Genomic DNA, 12689 nt, shown 5'->3' on the forward strand with positions numbered 1-12689 from the left:
TGGAACAGTTAACATTTTTCAATAGTTATTCAGTTTTAACAGATTGTATATTTAATCTCTCATGTTGAGGATTAAGATATTAACTGTATATTTAAATGGTCAATTTTTTTTAATTTTTTTTTTTAACATTTATTTATTTTTGAGAGAGAGAGAGCATGAAGAGGAGAGGGAGACACAGAATCTGAAGCAGGCTCCAGGCTCTGAGCTGTCAGCACAGAGCCCGACGCGGGGCTTGAACTCGTAAATTGCGAGATCATGACCGGAGCCAGAGTCGGTCACCCAACTGACTGAGCCATCCGGGTGCCCCAAATGATCAATTCTTAAATTGTTTTTAATGTTGATTTTTGAAAGAGGGAGAGAGACTGAGAGTGGGGGAGGGGCAGAGAGAGAGGGATACAGAGGATCCAAAGTGGGCTCTGTCCTGACAACAGAGCCTGATGTGGTTAGGCTAAGACCCACGAACTGTGAACCGAAGTTGGACAGGCACCCCTAAATGGTCAATTCTTAATTCATCCAAAGCTTTAATATTATTTGTTTATGGTGCTTAATATAGTCACTTTCTTAACAGTATTGAAATGCTGCCAGTGTTTTGCCTAAGAACAAAGTGCTAGTGGTTGTGGTGCTTATTTTAGTACATGTGACTTTCAGTTGTTAGTTCAGAGGTCTATTTTTGTTATTTTGTCAATGGACATGAGAACAGATAAGATGATTTCATTGCTAGCATAGAATATTTATTTCCTTAATTAAAATACTCTATTTCATTCTTTTGCAGCATGTTTGGGAAAATAACAACCCTTTCCAAATTGTCTTGGTTAAGGGAAATAAACTTAACACAGAAGAAAGTGTAAAAGTGAGTACTTGTTAAGATTTGAGTGTTTTTTTAATCTGCTGCATTATTTGAATAACTTACTGATACACATAAGGAATGTCACATTGGAGATTAAATTTTAGGTATATCGGTCAATTGCACAGGATAAAATATGGCGACTTAATGTAAGACAATTAAGAATTTTTGTCTTAAAGTATTCTTTGAATAGTTGGAGATGTACTGGATAAAGTGACATTTTCCCCTGATGTATTATGTAAAAGAACTTGCTTTAGATCAGGAATTCACCAGGTACAGTTTAAGACAAAACTATAGGTCACAGGTTCCTATGCAAGCTTAACTCTGCTTTGTCAGCCTTGTTAGAGCTGCACCCAGCCTCCTTTCTCAGCCCCCTTTTTTTTTTCTTTTAAACTTGCTGAACACAGAGAAAATGTAATACCATTTCCTGGAAGAAAATAGATGACTACATTGTGGACCACAAGTTGTTAACACATGGAGATTTATTGCATAACCCCATACAATTAAGTAAAGACTTAACAAGGCATTTTGTCTTAAAGTGTAAAGCATGCATTTTCCCCTATTTTGCTTGGCAGGAAATTAAGTGAATAGTTTTGTGATCCAAGAAAGAGATTCACTTAGTTTGAGATGTTTGCTGGCATGAGGACATATTCAGGAGCATCTTGCCAAAGATTACCAGTGAATTGCTTTTATAAATGGACTTTAAAGATCCTTTAGTTAGCTGTCATTAAAATAGGGCTTTTTTTTGCTTTTACATTCTCAGCTAGGTTTTAATTTTTAATGAGTGTGTTTATGACCAGTTGGCCTTTGTTTTCTGTTTTAGTGGTAATTGTTTTTTCTTTTATTTAAACTTTCCTTATTAATTTGTGTCCAGTTGCAAAAGTAGAAAATGATTGTTGCAACAGGTAAAAAATTTAAATGCCAGTCATGAAAACAGTTATTGATCTTTTTTCCCCAAATTGACTTGAGAAGCCTTCCTCCTATTAATTTTCTGAATAAGTTTATATAGAATTGGTATTATTTCTTCTTTAAATATTTGGTAAGATTTACTCCAAGCCATCTGACCCTAGAGTTTTCTTTGTGGGAAGGTTTTTAATTAGGAATTTAATACCTTTAATGGATATATAGTCATATTTTTATTTCTTTTGTGTCAGTTTTGATAATTGTTTTCTGAAGTATTTAAGTTGTTAAATTATTACGTTCATAATAGCCCCTTAAATTAGTTTTCTATTGCTGTTTAGCAAATTACCACAAACCTAGCAGCTTGAATACATATTTATTAGCTTGTATATCTGTCAGTCAGAAGTCTAGGTGTGGTGTGACTGGGTTTTCTGCTTATGGTTTTACAAGGTTGAAATCCAGGTGTTAGGTCGTATTTCTTCTGAAGACTCTGGAGAAGAATTTGCTTCCAGCGTGATTCAAGTTATTGGTCAAATTCAGTTCCTGGAAGTTGTAGAACTGAGGTCCTCATTGCCTTGCTGGGTCTTGGCAGGGGATTGACTGGGGATTGCTCTTAGTTACTAGAGGCATCTTTCAAGCCTGGCTCTGTGGCTCTATTTTTAACTCTATAGAAATGGAGAATTTGTCAAGCATCACATTCTTGCCACATTTTGAATCTCTTGCGGGGAAGAGCCTGGTCCCTTTTTGATGGCTCACCAATATCTCCCTTCTTCAAAGTTAGCTATGTCAAATAGTATAACCTAATCACAGGAGCGAATCCATTATATTCACAGACCCAGAGATCTTATGCGGCACATGATTCTCTACAGTAGTGAAAATCCTAGGTGTTCAGTGAAGATTCACTATTCTCCCTGGTTGGCACTTGAATATCTTTTGACTTTTTTTTTTTTTTAATTTTATTTTTTATTTGTTAAAATTTACATCCAAATTAGTTAGCATATAGTGAAGCAATGATTTCAGGAGTAGATTCCTTAATGCCCCTTACCCATTTAGCCCATCCCCCCTCCCACAATCCCTCCCATAACCCTCAGTTTGTTCTCCATATTTATGAGTCTCTTCTGTTTTGATCCCCTCCCTGTTTTTATATTATTTTTGTTTCCCTTCCCTTATGTTCATCTGTTTTGTCTCTTAAAGTCCTCATGTGAGTGAAGTCTGTCTTTTGACCTTTTAAGTGTGCTTAGAATTCTGTAGCATAAAGCTTTCTGATCAGTCTTTTCCTAGCCTTGTGGTGTTTCACTTTTCAGGTATGCATATTCATATTCAGTGCTGTCCCAAATCTAGAAGATGACACTAGTGCACACAGAGCTCAAGAAGCCCTCTGGTTATAGCTCTAGCGGGAAAGAGGTCTTCTAACTCTGAGAGAGAGTGAGGATCTCCCCACTTTTCCCCTCTATTATTTGTTTCTTGTTGTTTTCTCTGTTCTCATTTGCCCCAGTTTCTAAGAAGTTCTGTGGCATTAGTAGCAGTGGTGGCAGTGGTAGTGGCAGCAGCAACAGCAGTGGGGACAGGACTAAAATGCAGAGAGTTGAACCTTCCTCTATGTTTAGAAGAGTTGTATCAGGAGAATGGGGCAGATCCTCACTGGCTTTTTTGTTTTCCTTTCTCCTTTTCTCTTGTGCTATTTGGCATAGTTCTAGGAAGTGTGGGTGAATAAAGCCTTAGCTTTCTGGCTGGGTGATTAAAAAAAGGGGAGCCCCAGGCAACCAAAAAGTACTTGGATGATTGGAGAGTGGGAGGAGCTTAGGAGAGCAACCCCTTTAAGCTGTTTATGCTTACAGGTTTATTCCTAAACTGTACATATGTGGATCTGAGTCTTAACTGCCAACACACTTTGAGAAATGAACTGTAGCATAAACTACCACCCAGGTCTCAGTCTGGTCACTGTATGCTGCACACATAGGACAGATCCAATAGCTCTGTAAATAATTTGACTGAATTGGTATTAGAACCATAGCTTCAAGGGGCTTGTTGCACCATGGAGTCTTAACCTAATCATTGTCTGCTAAAATATATTAACATTTTCTGTAGGATATAAACAAAACCTGGAGTCCCATAACATAGTGGTCAGAATGGTCTGGGATGCAATTTAAAATTAATTGGCATATGAAGAACTAGGATGATATCAAGTTGTATGCATGATGATAATCAACAGGTGTCAGTGCTAAGATGACATAGATGTTAAGTCACTTATAAAAATGCTGCAAGTAAGGGCAAACACAATTGAATGGAATGGAAAAGTGGAAAATCTCAGCCAAGAAATAGAAGATAAAATAGGTACCGTTTGGAAAATTTAGAACTGAAAAATACGGTAACTTATAATTTATAAAGTCATTGAATGGACTCAGTGGTAGAAATGTAATGAGAAGGGAAAGTCAGTGATTTGAAGATTAATAAAAATAATTTTCATTTTGAACAAAATAGAGAAAAATGATTGAGGGAGAAAAAACTCTTTACAGCCTCATATACCGTGCAGCAATATCAGAAAGTCAAACAGTATCAGAAGGTTGAACATGAGAAGGTAATCTGAATTTCAGAAAGAAAAAGAATATAGTTCAGAAAAACTTTTTAAAGAAATTCTCACTGGGAGCTTTCCAAAGTTGGTAAAACACATAACAGATTCAAGAAACTCAAATGAACCAGAAATTGGATAAACACAGAGAATTTTAAGTTTCGGTACATCTGATATCACACTTATTAGTCCAATATCCTAACACTGCCCGGACTAGTTATATGGTTCTCAGCACTCTTATATTTAAACTATTAAAATATATGACCAGAGGCACCTGGGTGGCTCAGTTGGTTACGCGTCCTACTTCAGCTCAGGTCATGATCCCACGGTTCGTGGATTCAAGCCCTGCATCGGGCTCTGTGCTGACAGCTCAGAGCCTGGAGCCTGCTGTGAATTCTGTGTTTCCCTCTCTCTCTGCCCTTACCCCATTCTCACTCTGTCTCTACCTCTCAAAAATAAGTAAACTTTAAAAAAATTTTTTAAATAGGGGCACGTGGGTGGCTCAGCTGGTTAAGCATCCAACTTAAACTCAGGTCATGATCTCACAGTTTGTGAGTTTGAGCCCCGTGTCAGGCTCTCTTCTGACAGCTCAGAGCCTGGAGCCTGCTTCTGATTCTGTGTCTCCCTCTTTCTCTGCCCTTCCCCCACTCACGCTCTCAAAAATGAATAAACATTAAAAAAAAATTTTTTTTTTTTTCAACGTTTATTTATTTTTGGGACAGAGAGAGACAGAGCATGAACGGGGGGGGGGCAGAGAGAGAGGGAGACACAGAATCGGAAACAGGCTCCAGACTCTGAGATGGCTCAGAGCCAGACGCGGGGCTCGAACTCACGGACCGCGAGATCGTGACCTGGCTGAAGTCGGATGCTTAACCGACTGCGCCACCCAGGCGCCCCCCCAAAAAAATTTTTTTTTTTAAAAACCATAAAATATATATAACCTGAAGAAAGAAACTACCTTAACGTTTTTCTCTTTTCATTTCAGTGCCAGGAACACTAAATAAATACTTGTGCTATGAATTAATACATTTTAATGTAACGATCTCTAACATCTTTATTTTCTTAAAGGTAGCATAACATTCCTTCCAAAAGCCAGAACAGATCTGCTTTACAAAGTGATGCACTCCATGAAACTATGGGAATTTCAGACTATTCATATCACTGACATTTTTTTGCGAGTAGTATGTACAGGCAGAAAGTAGTAGATTTTGGCCATTATTACTGAACAAGAAGGAAATTAGGTGCAGTGTTGGGAAAAGTTTCATGTCTTGCCCAATACAGAAACATGTTTAATTGTTGAGTTCAGGAATGTAGTCTATCCTCCTTGCTGTAGCAGAGTGGGGAAGTTCTCTGCATGCTAAAGCCTACCTTCTCTTGCTCTCCGCATGTTTTGGGGCTTGTGCAAAAAGGGTTTCCTTGGAAGTTTACTGAAGTTGGACAATAAAACATGACTGTATTAAGCATGATGGTGCTCCAAAATTCTTTACTTTTCAAACCTTGAAGATGATTCAGACCAAGCATCAGGAAATGGGACAATTTTGACAAAATTCCGTTTGATACAAGTTCAGAGTATAGTTTTTCATGTCTGCTATCATGGGAGATTCTAAGTTCAGAAAACACGTGGGATTTTTTTGTTTTGTTTAATTTTAAGTGTAGGTCATTTTTAGTACTCTTGTTTGTTGTTTTTAAATTTTTTCTTTTTTAACATTTATTCATTTTTGAGAGAGAGGGAGACTCTGAGCTGTCAGCACAGAGCCTGATACAGGGCTCGAACCCATGAACCGTGAGATCGTGACCTGAGCCACACAGGCGTCCCTCTTGTTCGTTTCTAACCAGGTATCAACTTGAATCATTTTAGTGAATTACTAGATTTCTCAAGTAGATATAATCTTAATGACTTGATCTTAAATCACACTTTGACTAATTATAATTAGATAATGAGTAATATTTCAACACTTTTTCAGAATATGCAGGGTCTCTTTTTTTATTGTTACCATGTCTTGGTTAGAGTCTTTATTATTATTTTTTTCTAGATCATACCCTTTGCTATTCTTGTTTATAGTTAGTACAGAACTTTTCAAGTTCATTATACTTGCATTTTTTTACCTTTATATCCAGTTGATCCATAGTTTTACTTCATTCCTTATATCTCAATTCTGTTAGAAGTTGTTGATGGAATTATAACTAGCAGTTTTTGTTTTGGTTCTTTCAATACTAGCTAACATTTATTGAGTAATTATGTAGTGGACTCCTATATGTTTTTATTCTCAAAAATTGTCAAAACCAAGAGATGCTAACATTTTTCCAGTTCAGCAATTTATTGTAAGTAGCTTGTTTTTATCACAAAAACATTGAGAAACATTTATTTCTTTATAGTCTACTCGTTATTTTTTGAATAAACTATTTCATATGTAAAAGGTAATAGAATTCATAAGACTTATAACTGTTCAGGGTCACCGAAATTAAGAACTGAATGTCACTTTTATCCTGAAATTCCTACCTTATATCCTATCATACAAAAGATACAGAATGTGTTTTTTGTTTTTTTGTTTTTGTTTTTAAATTTTTTTTAACGTTTATTTATTTTTGAGACAGAGAGAGACAGAGCATGAACAGGGGAGAGGCAGAGAGGGAGACACAGAATCCAAAGCAGGCTCCAGGCTCTGAGCGGTCAGCACAGAGCCCAATGCGGGGCTCGAACTCACCGACTGCGAGATCATGACCTGAGCCAAAGTCGGACGCTTAACCGACTGAGCCACCCAGATGCCCCCAGAATGTGTTTTTTGTATGTTTTGTTTTACTTATGATTTATTGAATCTTCACAAGTGTAAGAGCTAAGTGTACATGTACTTGATCTGTCTCCATTTCTCTTTCTGTCAGCACGCGCGCACACACACACGCACGCACACAGACCCTATAGAAAATTTAGACTTTTTAAAAAATAATTGAGAATATTTAATAGTCAAAAAAGTTAGGAGCAAGATTCACGGTAAGTAAGTATTATCGTAAGATCCTCTGTAACTGCTTGATGTTGGATTACATATTTTGCTTTCTTGTAGTATACCTCATGGTCAAAGCAAAGAAAACATGATCAGTTATAATATTCAGAATCTCTTAAGATAAACTAGTCATTCATGTGTTTGTAGCTCATCCTGATACTGTTGTAAATTGAGAGATATTTGTGGCTCCTTATGAAGGAAACACAGTGGGAAGTAAAGTGGGCATCAACACTCATGCCAGCATCTTTACAGTAGGTAAAATAACATTTCACATATCTTTCTGCTATAGAATCTTTCACTGGGTAGATTTAAAATATAATATTAAGTACAATTGAGGAAAAGTTATTCTGTAAGAGACAAAAGTAATTCACTCTCAGTTTTATACTCAACCATGTGATGGTTTATGTTTAATTGAATGGTAATATTTGAACTTCTCAAAGAAATAAATGTACTGTGTGTCTTTCAGGAAATTCTGAATGCATATTTTTTCCCCAGATTGGGTTTTGGGTAAGGTTTAGGCAGCAGATACTTTGTTGTGCCTATGTAAGGTCAGATATAGATATGAAATCTAAGCATAAATACTTTGATCATCAGGTGAGCCTATAGTGGAATTAAAGTAGTCTTAGGGACATGACGTTCATAAGCAGGGTTCATGTGTGAATAGATGAAAACCCCCACCCTACCCCCACCTACATCTTTACATGGAGATTTGTGGAGGATCTGGTGCAAATGAAATAACCTGCATTTTTCTGGAAGAAAAATACTCTTTAACCCCTTTACTTCATCCCAGCATATTTGCCATCTTCAATCTTCCCCACCCACATGACTTCATAGTTTAGTAACAGTGATCTGACTTCATAATTTATTAACAGTGATTTATCTATATTTGGTGAGTATTGGATTCCTTTTTTTTATTAGCTACATAATTTGTTCTTCCTCATTACTTGCTTTCCTTATCTTATAAATAATAATGGACTAGTATTTCATTGTTCTAATGTTCTATAACTTCTCAATAGAATAGGGTGACCAACAGGAGGTATCCATCACAGCACGTCGTCTTTAGGTAGCAGAAAACCTGATAAAAAAGGGAGCTTAAATAAGGGCTTTAAAATTTTTAATATTTTTATTGAATGTGAGGAAGCCTCATCTTATAGAAGAGTAAATGGCTATGCAAGTTTTCAGCAGTTAAGTAATGGTAAGAAATGTTCTTGCAGTGATGAAACAATAATTTTACATTTGAGACTGGTTAGTCATGGTGCTGGTTGGCCCAAAAACATGTAGTATGGAGAGGAGACAAGTGATTAGGTCTGTTCAGGGTATGGACCTCAGTTGTGTGTGACAGAGGGAGAGACTGGCATTAGCAGAGAATTGTAGGGAAGGCAAAGGCAGACAAAGCTGATGGGGAAAGAAGGGGAGGTGTCGGTCATTGAAATGAGGCTAAAAATGGGCAAGGGGATTTTCCTGTGGGAGTGTCAGAGTGAGTTAGAAGGAGAAGTGGCTAGAAAGTGAGATGTAGCAATTAGTGATTTGGAGTTGCTACGGTGTGGCAAAGTCAGATTCTGCATGTGATTGGGTTTGTGGGGCAGAGGGGAAGGAGAGGAAGTACTGTGGAGATTTTGAGGTCAGGAAACTCGGAGGTCAGATGGATTGATTGCTTTAGGCATGTGGGCCCTGCCTCAACACCTCTTAGTTTTTTTCCCCTCTCATTTGGATTTTTCACATCTTGGAAAACAACTACTGATATGCTGTTTGTCAGAAAATTGAAAAACTGTACCTCCTTTGCTTATTATTCTTAAGCCTTTGCCTGTAGCCCAGATACTTCTTCAATTCCAGACTCCTGTTATGACAGGCGTCAGTACACATTTCTTTGTGTGTATGTGTGTGTGTGTGTGTTTTCTTATTTATTTTTGAGAGAGAGAGAAAGAGAGAGACGGTGAGTGTGAGGGAGGGGCAGAGAGAGAGAGAGCAAAAGAGAGAGAGAGAGGGAGAATCCCAAGCAGGCTCTACCTTGCTTGGTTGGGATTCTCTCTTTTCTTCTCTTTCGGCCCATCCCATGCATGCAGGTGAGCATGCTCTCCCTCAAAATAAATAAACATTAAAACAAAAAAAAAAAAGAGGGACATCTGGGTGGCTCAGTTGGTTAAGCATCTGACTTCGGTTCAGGTCATGATCTCATGGTTTGTGAGTTTGAGCCCCTCATCAGGCTCTGTGCTGACAGTTCAGAGCCTGAAATCTGCTTTGGATTCTGTGTCTCCCTCTCTCTCTGCCCCCTCCCACTCACACTCTGTCTCTCTTTTTCTCAAAAATAAATAAACATGATTTGCACTTTCCTAATTAAAAAAAAAGAAAAAGATAATGACTAGTGCATAGTGATGGAACCTTTCCTAACCTCCTGATAAACTAAAATTACCATTCATTGTGTGTTCATTAATTGATGCTCAGTTTTCCTGAGGTATCTCAGGGAGGAAAAGAAAACTTCATAATCTTGAGTTTTGTGCTCTTCCTATCTTCCATACAATTTTACTAACACTAAATTCCATCTTTTGAGCATTTCATGATAGGGCCATTTCTTAGTTGCTTAGGAGAAAATAATTATGGTTCTTATAGGCAATTGCAGTTTTCTTTACAGAATAAAGTAATTATTATTCCTATTTTGTCTTGGCCTTTAAAAATACTAGTATTGTAAGTGTCTCATAGTTTAGATACTTTGAGTATAGCATAAAGGTAAATACAAAGATTTCCTAAAAGTGCTGTTGTATAAATCTTTCTTCATAATTATTATCGTATAATTTACAGAGTAAAAAAAATAATCTCCAGACTTTTTGCCTTATTTCAGGGAACACAGGGGAATATCATTTAAAGTACTGTAGACATAGACTTAAAAGTTGCTTAAGGCTGTGACTACTCAGTCTTGACAGTGTCTATTTTATTTATGTAAAAAAATTTGTTTAATGTTTGTTTAGTTTTGAGAGAGAGACAGCGCATGAGCAGGGGAGGGGCAGAGAGAGAGAGAGAGAGAGAGAGAGAGAGAGAGAGAGAGAGACAGACAGACAGAATCCGAAGCAGGCTCCAGGCTCCGAGCTGTCAGCACAGAGCCCAACGCGGGGCTCGAACTCATGGACTGCGAGATCATGACCTGAGCCAAAGTCGGACACTCAATCCACTGAGCCACCCAGGCACCCCATGTCTGTTTATTTTTTATTTATTTGTTTATTCTTTTGACACTGTTTAAAAACAGATAACCTTGAATGGTTTTTTAAAAAGTAATACAAAAAATGGTTTCCATTTTCATTCATATTTGCATTAAATTTTATGAGTTTTAGATTGATTGTGAGCATTTGGTGTTAGGCTTGTATTTAGGATCTTAAATTTAGATCATCCAGCTTATTTGTTTGGTGCTTTCTAGAATAATATTTTTGAAGTATTTTATTTTGTGTTATTTGTTTGTTTGTTTGTTTTTGAGAGAAAGAGAGTTCGAGCAGAGGAGGGCAGAAGGAGAGAGAGAAAATCTCAAACAGGCTCCATGCTGGGCACGGCGCCTGACACAGGGCTTGATCTCATTACAGAGATCATGATCTGAGCCCAAGTCAAGAGTTGGACCCTTACCCAACTGAGCCACCCAGGCACCCCAATTTTAAAGTATTTTAACGATAACATTATAAAATATAATTGAAAATAAGAGAAGGATAAGTCACCAATGTTCTTACTCTCATAGTACAACTAGTTTTATTTGTATTCATTTCTTTGTACTGTCAAAATGTGAATATGCTTTTAGTGAGTATATATTGTATTTTGTTATTTTTTATTTAAGTTTATACAGTATAGGCTTGTACACAGTGTAGGCTTGATGATGGTTTCAAAGTAAGAAAATAAGGGCGCCTGATGGTTCAGTTGGTTAAACCTCTGACTCTTGATTTCCACTCAGGTCATGATTGCAGGGTTGTGGGAGCAAGCACCATGTCAGGCTCCATGCTGAGCCTGCTTAAGATTGAATCCTGCTTAAGATTCTCTCTCTCTCTCTCTCTCTCTCTCTCTCTCTCTCCCTCTCCCTCTCCCTCTCCCTCTCTCTCTCCCTCCCTCCCTCTCTCCCTCTCTCCCTCCCTCCCTCTTTCCCTTTGTCCCTCTAAAATAAAAATTTTTTAAATGTAGGAAGAGACTTGGGAGACATTCCATCCATCACTTCCTTTCCAGTTTTGCAGAAGAGTAAGACAAGATCCCGAGTAAATGAAGTCAGTGGAAGTGAGCATATGATAGTAATAGTTTTATATTTATGGTCTTGGTTTCTGTAGATCTGTTTATACATATATTGAGACCTCTTGGATTAAGTGAAAAATAGGTTAAAATAACAGTTTAGTGAAGTATCTACTGATTAATTATAGCCTGATGGTTCTGTGGACAAAAGGTTTTTCCTAGAGTTGGTATGCTCCTTCTCCCAATATACGATTTTTCTTCAAAATAGAGGTGTTCACTAGTACAGTGTTCATAAATCTGTGTTTGTTTTTGTCTCCTTCATTATAGGTTCATGTCAGGGCTGGCCTTTTTCATGGTACCGAACTCCTGTGTAAAACCATCGTAAGCTCAGAGATATCAGGGAAAAATGATCACATTTGGAATGAACCACTGGAATTTGATATAAATATTTGTGACCTGCCACGAATGGCTCGATTATGTTTTGCTATTTATGCAGTTTTGGATAAAGTGAAAACGAAAAAATCGACTAAAACTATTAATCCCTCTAAATATCAGACCATCCGGAAATCTGGGAAAGTGGTAATTATGTACTACTGAAAAATTTTTATAATGGAATGATTTTAAGACTCTTTGAAATAATTGAGTAATATAAGTGAAATTTTATCATATAACTTTGGTCCATAAGAAGTGATTTTAAAAAGACAATAAATATCCATTTTTATATTCTGTTTATTTATTTTCTCTTCTGGCAGATTTGTTTTAGCAAATGTCCTACTGTAAGTGTTCTGTTATAAATACTATACTTTTAAGAAGAGAGAGGTGAGAGGTGCCTGGGTGGCTCAGTCACTTAAGTGTCCGACTTCGGCTCAGGTCATGATCTCACAGTTTGTGAGTTTGAGCCCTGGGTCGGGCTCTGTGCTCACAGCACAGAACTTGCTTTAGATTCCCTGTCCCCCTCTCTCTGCCCCTCCCTCACTCATTCTCCCCCTTTCAAAATAAATAAACTTAAAAAGATACAGATAAAAATGAATGAAAAGATCTAAAAAATTATATGTCCACAGTCCCTTAACTAAAATTCTAGGTGCCACATATACTTGAACACTCAGAATTTTTTGAATTTTAGAAAGATTACACAACACACTTCACTCAACACACCCTGTGGGATCTGGAGCACAAATCTGTAATC

At 37.3% G+C, this 12689-nt stretch overlaps 1 protein-coding gene across 3 annotated transcripts in view; it reads left to right on the forward strand.

Annotated features, from left to right (window-relative positions):
- PIK3CB (phosphatidylinositol-4,5-bisphosphate 3-kinase catalytic subunit beta) overlaps window positions 1-12689 on the forward strand; it is a 187737-nt gene that overhangs the window by 108007 nt on the left and 67041 nt on the right. For all 3 annotated transcript variants that reach the window (XM_045503490.1, XM_045503491.1, XM_045503489.1), the window contains exons 8-9: window positions 773-850; window positions 11831-12082. In XM_045503490.1, the coding sequence (XP_045359446.1) occupies window positions 773-850; window positions 11831-12082 (330 nt within the window). The remainder of the gene's footprint in view (window positions 1-772; window positions 851-11830; window positions 12083-12689) is intronic.

The sequence above is a fragment of the Leopardus geoffroyi genome, chromosome C2 (genome assembly GCF_018350155.1).
Source record: "Leopardus geoffroyi isolate Oge1 chromosome C2, O.geoffroyi_Oge1_pat1.0, whole genome shotgun sequence".
Taxonomy (NCBI): Eukaryota; Metazoa; Chordata; class Mammalia; order Carnivora; family Felidae; genus Leopardus; species Leopardus geoffroyi.